Source organism: Leptonotus elevatus, chromosome 9 (genome assembly GCF_054856555.1).
Source record: "Leptonotus elevatus isolate MCC_2025b chromosome 9, RoL_Lele_1.0, whole genome shotgun sequence".
Classification (NCBI taxonomy): Eukaryota; Metazoa; Chordata; class Actinopteri; order Syngnathiformes; family Syngnathidae; genus Leptonotus; species Leptonotus elevatus.
The window spans coordinates 17,463,943-17,476,074 of NC_141247.1; the positions used below are offsets into that span (position 1 = coordinate 17,463,943).

General features: G+C 37.3%; 1 protein-coding gene across 2 annotated transcripts; it reads left to right on the forward strand.

Moving 5' to 3' along the window:
* The first annotated feature begins 4,902 nt into the window (after positions 1-4,902).
* Positions 4,903-11,789, forward strand: grxcr1a (glutaredoxin and cysteine rich domain containing 1 a). 2 transcript variants are annotated; one of them, XM_086085757.1, is made up of 4 exons: positions 4,903-5,391; positions 8,533-8,772; positions 9,788-9,853; positions 11,413-11,789. In XM_086085757.1, the coding sequence occupies exons 1-4, from the start codon at positions 5,014-5,016 to the stop codon at positions 11,590-11,592; spliced, it is 864 nt and encodes a 287-aa protein (XP_085941883.1). In that variant the 5' UTR covers positions 4,903-5,013; the 3' UTR covers positions 11,593-11,789. The 2 variants fall into 2 exon arrangements, with proteins under 2 accessions (XP_085941883.1, XP_085941884.1); XM_086085758.1 differs by having other exon boundaries at positions 4,903-5,343.
* The last annotated feature ends 343 nt before the right edge of the window (positions 11,790-12,132 follow it).

The window sequence follows — 12,132 nt, forward strand, 5'->3', positions numbered from 1 at the left end:
ACTATAGATGCTGTTTGTTATCTCATGACTTTTTCTCCCATCCTCATCACGTCTTTTCTGCATCAAACATGCATTTCTAAGTTACTATCACTACCTAAAAAAACGGCACAGGGATTTCTAATTATTTTTGTAAGAACTATTTATCTTATGTCGTCACCACATCCGATTACTATTTCCTCATTTGTCTTCTTTGCATGAAAAAAAAACATATTTCTCTCATTCCCATATCATTTTGTGTCCTCAGAGTCATTTCTGCCATGTCTTTATCAAATCACAAAGACAACTTTTTTTCCCCCTCCTGACCTCATCGCTATCATGTTGTTTTCATTGCACCATGCCATCATAAAACGTTCTCATGTCTTCTCATTTTATGGCATCACAATTATTTTTTATCATACCCAAATCATCAAGCCCTTTTTCTCTATCCCATCACCTGAATTGTCCTTATCACATCACATAACCCTCAAGTTTATCATCGCGGACGTACATGCAGTCTAAAATACAATCAAGCTACCTCACCATTGAGATCCTTTGTAAAAAAATAAAAAATAAAATAAACATTTATGCTGTATGTACATTACAGTCTGCAGTTTGCATGCAAATCACGGCGAGTGAAACATTTGTGCAGCAGCAGCACCACTGCAGTCGCTTGCGAGAACTGCAACATAACACACTGCACACGCACACTGCACACGCACACTGCACACGCACACTGCACACGCACACTGCACACGCACACACAGGTTGTCGTCCCAAGTACACATTGTAAACGCACGCAGGCCTAATCGTGCAAAATGTACTCCATGTGTAGTGCAGTCGTTAAACACTGGCTGCTTATGTCCAGGTTGTACATGAATTTGCATATGGAGGAAATTAAGTGACTATTTATACTCACACCGCCTTGCTAAATAATGCATGCGCAGCGTATTGGGTGAACTTGTCGATGAAGAAGCATTTTTAAACACCGCAAGCTGTGCGAGCGTGTTCAAATAACAAGCCAACGATTCTCCACATCCAAAGATAAGGAGAAGATCTTCACAATATCTCCTCCTCTTCATTTTCCAAAGATTGCCTGTGTTTTCCCCCCACGCCGCCTAATTCAACATCAGCTCGCCACCACAGGGATTTGGCTCTGTGGTTCCTGTGGTTGCTAGGCAACAGTGACAAGAAGCCTGCCTCCTCAGTGATGTGTGCTGTGTGTGAGTGTGTGAGTGTGTGAGTGTGTGAGTGTGTGAATGCAATGGCTTTTATCTTTTATAGCACACGTGATGACACGGATGACTAAATTAAACAGGCGTGGGCGTTTCTACCCCTGTTATACAGTAGATAGACAAAAGTCTACACACTTCTTTTTTTTTTGCAATTAAATAAAAAGCAGACTTCAAAAAATCATTTAAAAACTTTTCACATCATTAGTGTGACCTATAACCTGCAATTGAAATCTTGAATGGGAGTCAGTACACAACTGCCACCAATTAACTGCCTTTGATGAACCCCAAATAAAGGTCAGATGTTCTTGTAGGCTTCTTGACATTTTTGTATTCACATCTTATAGCACAAGTCATGGTCTGCAGAGAGGACCTTACATAACTGGCAAAATCCACCCCGTATGTAACAGGTTTTTTTCCCCTTCAATTTTTGGGTTGCACCAAGAACCAGCTTCCCAGTGCTTCCTGCCCTAAAAGTGTTTATTTATTTTTATTTTATTTTTATTTTTGGGGGGTGGGGGGAGGGGTTGTTTCAGTAAGTGCATTTCTTTCTTTTTATTTTTGGGGGGGTCACACTTGGAATCCTTCCATACACATATCAGGTATCTTGGTGCATCCCTGAAATAGAAAAAAATAAAAAATAAAATGGGGGGGGGGGGGGATATGCTCTTTTTCAATTACATAGACCATACAGCTTAGATGAAAATTTAAATTTTTCAACTAGTTAGAAAAAAAAAACTTCCGAGGTCCGGGAGCGTCAGGAATCATTCCACATACACATAAGAATTTACTATAGAAAATGAAAATGAAAATGAAAATGAAAATGAAAATGAAAATGAAAATGAAAATGAAAATGAAAATGAAAATACAAATACAAATACAAATACAAATACAAATAAATAAACACATTTCAGAGAAGTAAATTTTTATCAATTAAGTAAGCCATGTGGCGTCCTTAATAGCTATTTTTCCATGTTGCAATTTTATTTATTTATTTAGGTCAGAGAGTACTGGAAAATCTCTCTCTCTCTCACACACACACACGCACACACACACTATGACATTTACATCAATGAGTTTTTCACCCAATTTCCATATTGTTAACGATGACACTTTTAGGGCAGGGAGAACTATAGCCAGCCAGCCATACATACAGTATCAGGATACCCCCCCACCCCCCAAAAAACTATTGGAGGGGGTCAGTTTTCCGCAATAACACTTTGATCATATGTAAAAGTTTGAACTGAACTTTCCAGGTTGTGTTTACTTTATGGGAAAGTACAGTCTGCCCTTTTTGATGCTTTTGTGAATAGATTGTCGTTTGAAATGATGCAAATGCAACGTAAACTGCATCTTTCTGGCCCAGGGCCAAAAGCTCTGCTGGAAATGATGAGGGCTTGTGACACAAAGCTGTTTTGAGTTGCACTCTGCCCTCTTGTGGCTCACAAATCAGCTGCTTAGAATGACCAACTGACCTAAAAAAAAGGCTTCTGGCAACAGAGCTGACTAATGACGGAATTAAAATCAAATGAAAATGGGTGGAATTTCTCAAATCAACATCACTTGCCTCAAAATTAAGCTGTATGTGCTTCACCTCAGCCAGTCAGCAAATAATAATTTAATGATGGGAACAAATATTAAGAATATATTGATCATGCTTAATAACATTTATAAAGTATTTTTTGATAGAATGGTACCTTGTGATGCAAGTTTAATTTGTTTGTTGTAGAAATCAATTAATTGGGGCGAATGATTATCATCTTTATTATATATTTCAAAAATTATCCCACTGGCTGTGGCTGTGTTCACGCCCACAACGGCATTTTTCAAACGTGTCACAGAGTAAGCTTAAAAGGGTTTCAAGTGTTATGTCTCATCGTACCGCTTCAATTTTGAAGGTAAGTTTGCTAACGTTGCTCGCTAGCTTACTCTAATACTGCTAATACTAATGTAGCTACCTATAGCGGAGTAATGTTGTCCGTTGAAATAAGTTGGCTTTGTGTTTTTTATTCTTGCTAGAAGAGGAAATGTCGTCCGACTGACCATGTCAGTGACTGGAAAAAGACAGACCTAGCGAGATAACCTTGGGCACGAAGCCTCATGCAGCTTAGACAAAGGCTTTATTATCCGATCACATGTAGCGGCCTGCTGTGCTATATTTCCATTACGGTCGCAATCCTGTTCTATGTTCGTCATCACATTTTTCCACACGTCTGTTGTGACACTGTTTTTGCTTTTTTTTGGGGTTGTATTTTTCTTGTTGAGCGATTGTTCAAATTTAGGGAGGGCCAATTATGTTCTTTAATCAGGCCCTACAAACATTTACATTATCAGGAGTCCTGTAATATTGATTTAGTTTATTATTATAGAAAAATATTCGTCTAATAAGCAATTTTACACGTGCATCTAATGTGTTTTATTCAACAATAATACCGGTACACGTTTAATTTGTTCCATGACCATTGCTTGTAACACAAAACAGTGTATCTCAAATGATTGTTCCCCACTGAAATAATTACAAAAACATTTAGTTTGCCAAACTGCTGCTTGTTTTGAAGTGAAGTGAGTTGAGTTCAATGCCAGCTAACTCAAGTAGCTAACTAAAGAAAAGTTTTAAAAAATAAAAAATAAAAATACTTAGAGATACTTGACATATATAGCCATTTTCAGTGATAGAAAGTTAATATTTTATCTAGAAATAATTGATTGTTATTATTATTATTATTATTATTTTGTTGTGACGTTCAAACTGAGCCATGATTGGTCGTTACCTGAGCCCTGAGCACATGTGATGTCATTTTCAGTCGACAGCAAGTGTAGAAATGTGTTTTTAAAGAGGAAGCCAACCCCCGAATTTATTATTTTTTTTTTACATTAATATGTTCTTTGAAACCCCGCTAGTCTAAATATAGTATTCTGGTTGATATTAGTGTTAGTGGAAAATGAGCTAAGCAGCAAAATCCAGCCATTTTTATCCTTCTCAGGGGGCGGCCATTTTGCCACTTGCTGTCGACTGAAGATGACATCATTGCTGCTCAGGTCTCAGGTAACAACAAGAAAATAGGTGAGCTGTGATTGGTCGTTGCCTGAGCTACATTGATGTCATCTTCAGTCAACTGCAAGTGGCAAAATGGCCGCCTCCTGAGAAGGATAAAAATGGCTGGACTTTGCTTCATAACTCATGTTCCACAAAAGTAATATTAATCAGAATGTCATGTTTAGACTAGTGAGGTCACATATATAGTCCACAAATGTTTTAGGATGACTTCCACTTTAAAGGTATTAATTGTACATGCAAAATAATGAAGTTATCAAATTAATTATAGACAAAATATTAAAATCTTACTGCTGAAAATGGCAAAATGATTTTTTTTAGCCCTGGCCCATCTGCCTGTATTCAAGATACAACAAGTTTGGCAATTTGTTCTCCTAAGATAACGATATTTGTCTGGACACTTGGTGAGGTCAAAGTCAAGGATGTACACTGCTTTGATTAAAGTGCACCATGACGGCCCATTAAAAGTTGTGTGTCAAAGCTTGAGAGAAAACTGTGTAAAGCCAGATGTATAATGCACGCACCACGATCACCTTACCTCGCCGGCCGGGTTGCCGTGGCAACAACGCATGCATAATTGAATGGCAGCTGAGTGTGACTGGAAGGCAGCTTAGGCCGGCGGCCCTTTTTTAGATCGGATTAATAGGCGCTGGCAAATCCATGGCAAACTCAACTCGGAGCGAGAAGGAAGGGGCCGCCTTGCCAAATTGTGCACCGTGATGTAAAGCGCAGCATAGGGGCTGCTCAAAAATGGACGGGACGGCGGCGGAGGGTCAGGCCAAGCCCCAGAAGCGGGTGAGGTTCCGGGTGGCCTCGGGGAGCAGCGGCCGTGTGCTCAAGGAGATGTTCAAAGACGAGGGGCCCTGCGACTCGCTCGACTCGGACTGCACCAGCAGCTCAGTGGCCAGTGGGGACGGACCCCCCTACGGAGGGTACCTGGGGTCCGAGCTGGACGATAGCGAGAGCGAACCGGACGAGCTGCTGGTGTACGCCGCCGGAGCCGCCAAGGACCGGACGCTCACCTCCAAGAGGGTCAATATCCTCAGCAAGAACGGCACTGTGAGGGGGGTCAAGCACAAAGTGAGCGCGGGTCAGACACTTTTTGAAAATCTCCCCCATTGCAACAGTGTAAGTCCCGCTTATTACAACCCTGCATGAAGAAGTTTGGAACTATATGGACATATATAATGTCATAGCAGTAGTGTGGAAAAAAATATTCCAATCAGTTCATGAAAAGTGTTTGGACATGTTTCCTTTAAACGGAAGGTTTTTACATTAAGTATAGTTGGCATTGCATACACTTTTCATAGTCTTGAATCAGATTTTTTTTTAAATTCATCTATATTTGAATTTCTATTCAACTTTAAAAAAAAAAGACAGATAAAATGATAATTACCCCCAAAAAATACGAGTCAGTACATTTTGATGCAATTTTGAAGACTTTTCATAGACGTTACTCTTATTTATTTATGTATGTATGTATTTATTAATTAAATTTTTATTCCCCCCAAAAATATCAAAAAATTAAATTACATCTATAGTTTTTTTTTAAATGTATAAATAAATACATATTAGTTACAACAATATTGAAATGTAAACAGAAAAATGTTGTTTCACACAGATTTGCTCTTTGTATAAACCTAGATTGTAGATTAATAGATTTATTTCTACCTAAATTTAATTAAATGTAAAAAAATATATATTAAAAAAAAACTTCATTTTATAAATAAAAATAAGTATTTGAATTTATTATAAAATAAAAAATAATGTAATACAATTAAAAACAGTATATACATTTAAAAAATACATTAATGATAGTATTGTTTAATAGCCCATAATTAAACAAAATGAATTCATAAAAGCTTGTTTAACCAAAGATCTTTTTTGGAGGTATTCTATTGACTTTTTCTAAAGTAAACAACACATCCAAAAACAAAAATATGCTACGTAAAATGGTCTTCTACTAGTGTCATGACGTGTAAATCATGATTGATATAACTACTTTATTTTATACTATAACCACATTTATAGAAGTTAAACTTACCCATAACCATCTCAACCAGTTATAAATCAGGAAAAGCCTACTAGAACATCTAAACTTCATCTAGCAATAATCAGAGGCGCTTGAGGAATTTAAACGGGGGTGTGTAGACTTGTTATATCCCCTTCAGATGTGTTAACCGTCAACCATTTTGAACACTATGTGATACATATTTATTTTTGATCCCTGAAAAGTATGACAGCTCTTTACGGAACAAAGATAATCTGACAGTTAGTCCGCATAATTCTCCTCAGCAATGAAACGCGCAGCTGTCTGTTCATCTTGTGTCCCGCTCACGGGAACAAGGTGCTCTTTGTGCGCCGCACCGCTACAGTAGAACACAAAGTGCTTGAGAATTCATTACCCTGATTAGTAGTTTTTCTTGACACACTTAACGGAATGTATCATTAATCTTTAATTCTGCGCTGACCTTATCCACTGTTGTGGCCTTTTGTGCTTGCCGGACAAGCAACTTCACTGCATAAGAAACTTTCTAACACACACCCGTGCTGTTTAGTGGAATTTTTTGTAACTTGAATGGTGATAAGTAAAGAGTTGAGCTCCATCAATGGCTGAAAATGCTCATTCGGATCAGCGCCCTCTAATAAAACTAGACTGTGCCTTAACACAATGCATGTTGTACTGCATTGTATGTATTAAAAAAAATACTATATGCTTTTATATTGTATACAGTGATCCCTCGCTGTAACGCAGTTCACAAGTGCAATTTTGAATGCTTTTTTATTTTACAATAATGTACCTATTTTATAAAATTTATGAAGGTTTGAACATTGAGAATGTTTAAACAAGAGATACATTTGACAAAATGTAAGTGCCTCGATGAGAAAAGTGTAAAAACGGTGGTTTTAGAGCCTAAAAACATTTATAATAAATGTCAAACATAAAGCTAACTACTTTGCGGATTTCATTTATTGCCTGTATTTTTTTTGGAACCTTACCTTTGAATGTCTCACAATTTGATTTGATTCGATTCAGAATCGATTTTCGATTAGAACAATTTTTGCTTCAAAATGATTTGATTGACAATGATTTTTGCTTCAATCTATAGATGTGCAAAGAATTGTCATGATCTACTCCAGTCTGACTCGCTAATGCTAATTAGCGCGCCACTCGCGGCACTTTTATCACTCAAAAGAACGGCTCCACGCTGCAAAAAAAACAACTTTTATTAGAATAACTTGATCGTGACTTTTTCCTTCTACTCTATAATGTGGCTACAACTTAACAGTGTATTAGACCGCGTGGAACCACACTGCCCCTTAGTGGCCAAATCAGGTGCAACATGAACAGCGCTCCAAATAAAGGCACACACAGACAAAGGCAAGAAGGTATAAATAAAATAATTTAAATAAAATAGATTTTGGGACATTCAAAATCGATTCTGAAGCGTAATAAATGAGAATCGCGATTCTTATGAGAATCAATTTTTTTGCACGCCCTTACTCTATATACAATATTTATATATGCATTTTTATGGCAATTATAATGACCATTAATTATGTGCACATTTTCACAATTTGTGGTGTTTTTGAGGTGGTATTTGGTACTTGGTATTTGAAAAAAAATTATTATGATTTTTTTTTTTTTGTCAAAAGTGGTTGTTTTTTGTTTTGTTTAAAAAAAAAGGGAGAAGTCAAGCCATTTTTTTTTCTAAATATGAGTTAAGCAGCAAAATCCAGCCATTTTTATCCATCTCAGGGGGCGGCCATTTCGCCAATTGCTGTCGACTTAAGATGACATCACAGTTGCTCAGCTCTTAGGTAACAACCAATCACTGCGCAGCTTCAGAAAACAGGTGAGCTGTGATTGGTCGTTGACTGAGCAACTGTGATGTCATCTTCAGTCGACAGCAAGTGGCGCAATGGCCGCCCCCTAAGATGGATAAAAATGGTTGGATTTTGCTTCAGAACTCATATTCCACAAATATTCCTCACAATGTCATTTTTAGACTAGTGAGGCCACATATAACATATTATTGCCAAGAATATAATACAATGACTTTCGCAAGTGCAACAATGGATTTTTTTAAAGCAAATTTCAAGGGGGGGCGGGGGGTTTGTATGAGAAAATGATTTCTCTGTTATTGTACATAAATATGAGTCGTATCAATCTGTTTGAGTGAAACTGTAAATGCAAAAATGTCCTGCGATGAAAATGAATTTGGGTGAGATGCAAAACACAAACGACTACCTTCATCTTGTTCTCAGGTGGAGTTATTGCTGGAGTTTGGTCGGATGGTGATCTACACCACCAGCTTCCGTGTGGTGAGAACCACTTTCGAGCGCTGCGAGCTGGTACGCAAGATCTTCCAAAATCACAGGCTCAAGTTTGTGGAGAGGAACATCGCTCTGGACAGCGACTACGGCAAGGAGCTGGAGGAGCGCTGCAAGCGGGTGGGAGAGTCTCCGTCGCTTCCTGTCGTCTTCGTGGATGGACACTACCTCGGGGTCGGTGTTTTAGCATGCTGGGCACCTTCGTAAGAGTGTAAAATTATTAGCATCTTGAAAATGTGGAGAAAAAACATGTAAGATACAAGTATTGCAATTGTGCAACCATAGTGGTTAGTGCAATATTTTTAATGTGCTGTAATTTCAAATTCATGTTATACATATTAACTCATTCACTGCCATTGATGGCTATAGACGTCAAAAATTCATTTGAACTATTTCTATTAGTTTATTTTCCCCCCCACTTTTGTTAACAAGAGTATTAAAACCTAGAAAAAAATATTGTACATTTTGAACAGATCTAAAATTTGTGATTAATCATGACTTAACTATTGAAGTCATGCGATTAATTGCAATTAAAAAAATTAATTGCCTGACGTGATAAAAAAAAGAGAAAAGATTATTAAAAATGATGGCCGTCAGGCGATTAAAGTTTTTAATTGTAATTAATTGCATGACTTCACTAGTTAACTCATGATTAATCACAAATTTTATATCTGTTCTAAATGTACAATAATTTTTTCCCCTAGGTTTTCTTACACTTGTTAACAAAAGTGGGAAAAAAAGTTAAACTATTAGAAATAGTTCAAATGAATTTTTGACGTCTATAGCCGTCAATGGCAGTGAATGAGTTAAGATGAGGTTTTTGTCTAATTAATCTAATTAATTGCTTTAAAAAAAAAGTATAATTGCTAATAACAATAAAAATGCATGCATATCATATTTATTTAAAGTGACTCACAGGGAGCAAAACTTCCTCTCAAGTTTCTGCAATTCTAAACACATTTTCTGCTTTATGCGTTGTTTATGATTTAAAATTGACTTTTTTTTAAGCACTACTGAATATGGCCCTCGGCATTAGAAACAAAAATCTGATTTTAAAACACTGCGTTGGCTAGCCTAATAATAATAATAATAATAATAATAATAATAATAATAATAATAATAATAATAATAATAATAATAATAGTCACTATTTCTGATGTATTAATTTATTTTTATACTTTTTTTTCAGGGTGCTGAGAAGATACTGAGCATGAATGAATCAGGAGAACTGCAAGATCTTTTGACAAAAATTGAGGTTAGTTATCAAATTTGTTGTAGTAGTATACACACAAACGCACGCATACACGCGCCGTGTGCGTCATCAATAAAACACGAGCAGTGTAAAAGATGAAGTCAATAAGTGACCGTCAATAATGGAGAGCCTGTTATTGATTTGGCTCCCAACACTAATTCCCCGACTGCATCGCAGGACATGTACAGTCTATTGTGGTACACACTAATATGATCTAACTGATTTGATATGTTTTATTTTATATTGTAAGATTCAGGTATCTGTCCAACACAGAGATTTGAATGTGAGAAGCGCATGCGTTACATTTTTATGTGCAGTATATTCAATTAGATGATAGCCGGTCTTCAGTTTCAAAGACAGTAAAACGAGTTTGCGGTTCCGCTATTTTGCGGATTTTTATTTGTAGTGTTAAACTGTCTTGTTCTCTCATTTATTTTGGGTGTAATTCCACTCTCAGCCACTAGAGGGTGGCGCACAATGTTTGATTCTGTAAATATGAAAGCATAAGAGTGAAAGGAAGTTTTTTTGTAGATTGTTGTATGTTACGCTCCTTCTGACCTGCTTTTTACACCTGCAGAAAGAGGCAGCTGTAAATGTACTTTATATTGTGCAACTTTGAGTTAAGTTTGTTAGTTTGGGAAAAAAAACGGGATTTGTTTCCTATAAATACACACAGGGATCGGTACTCTTTTAACACATGTGCAATATTCTTGTCTTATTCATTGCTCTTGAGTCTCTTCAATGCATTACACATTTTTAGATATGTTTGTATTATTTTGAAAGTGTGTTTCATGACTTTAAAAAAAACAGTGTTGTAACTGCTATAAAAATATGCCTATAGGGAGGAGGGTATTTTTTCATGGATTTCACTCATTGCAGGGGTGGTTTAATGTAACCCACGCAAAGGAGAGGTTTTATTATCATTTTTTAATAAATTGGTTGAATAGATAAGTAACAGTTTCATTTGTTTAGAGCTTGTTATTGAAAACGGACCATTTTGTCAAACAACCTATCATTTAAAAAATAAAATAAAAGTCATGTCACTGGAGGATATACGGTGGGAGGCAATGTGGTTGTTACCTAGCTATACTTCCTCTTAGAAAATACAGTATCATATCTTTCCTTCGGAGAGTTTGGTGGCGTGGTCGCTATGGAGCGCCTTGTTGTCAGACGTGAGTGTGTGCATGTCATGAGAAGGGTTATTTGTTTTTGTTTTTTTAAAATTCAGACATGGCAGACACAAGCTCCTTTAGAGTGCCTTGTTGTTGCGGCATGAAAAAGCCTTGCAACAAACCAATTGGCTACTCAGCCACCAGAGGCTATAAGCAGATTTTCATGACCCAAAAGATGTAGTATGCAAAAGAATATGAAAGACATTTTTCTAGGTTATACTAGAAGTATTCAGCGCATTCATCAGACATTCCCACAGCTATCAAGAGCGGAGAGAGCGGCTTGGAAAAAATTGTGAATGTCGGAATCGCTAATCAGCAGAATTTTTTTTATCGAGTGTGCCGGCATACCTAATAGGGTATTGTTTGTTGCACATGTTTCTTTGCCTCCAGCGGGTGCAGCACCCCGAGACGTGCCAGACCTGCGGGGGCTTCGCCTTCGTCCCGTGCCCGACGTGCCATGGCAGCAAGATGTCCGTGTTCCGCAACTGCTTCACGGACTCCTTCAAAGCCCTCAAGTGCACTTCCTGTAACGAGAATGGACTGCGGCCTTGCGGGAGCTGCAGCCAGTGAGCAAAAAAAAAAAAGCATGTGAAGTGCCTGAACACATCTCTTCTCTTCCAGGGAGTCCCCCCCCACCCCCCCCCCCCATCCCAAAATGACACTCCTACTCTATTGCCATTGTGAAAACATTTTTGTAATCAAACATGTACTGTACGTTTTATGCAATTGCTCAATATGTGATTTACATTAAAGAAACAAGAAATTGATGTTACTAATTTATTGTAAAAATCACATCACATTTACACAAAACATACAAAAATTTCCCATAGTGGCTGTGACTGTAATTTTGTTGGATGCAGAGTAAAGTGGTTTGAGACTAAAAAGTATTCATACACTTGATTCTCAGCATTTACACAATAAAAAAAAATGAACAGCATTAGTAGGATGTAGAAACGTAATTGAGTGGTGGGAATGCTTGTCACTCAATGTACAATTTGAAGACAAAAACAAACAATAATGCGATTGGAAACACGTATTTTTGTCATGCACGCCTGCAAGTGAATGCATCTCTCAGGACTCACTGAGTTACAAACGTATTTGTGTCAATGC

Bases quoted from the DNA above. Each gene is read 5' to 3' on its own strand.
- grxcr1a (XM_086085757.1), top strand. From the start codon at position 5,014: ATGGACGGGACGGCGGCGGAGGGTCAGGCCAAGCCCCAGAAGCGGGTG. The intron at 8,773-9,787 runs GTCGGTGTTTTA...CTTTTTTTTCAG, and splicing joins TGGATGGACACTACCTCGGG to GGTGCTGAGAAGATACTGAG. The intron at 9,854-11,412 runs GTTAGTTATCAA...CTTTGCCTCCAG, and splicing joins ATCTTTTGACAAAAATTGAG to CGGGTGCAGCACCCCGAGAC.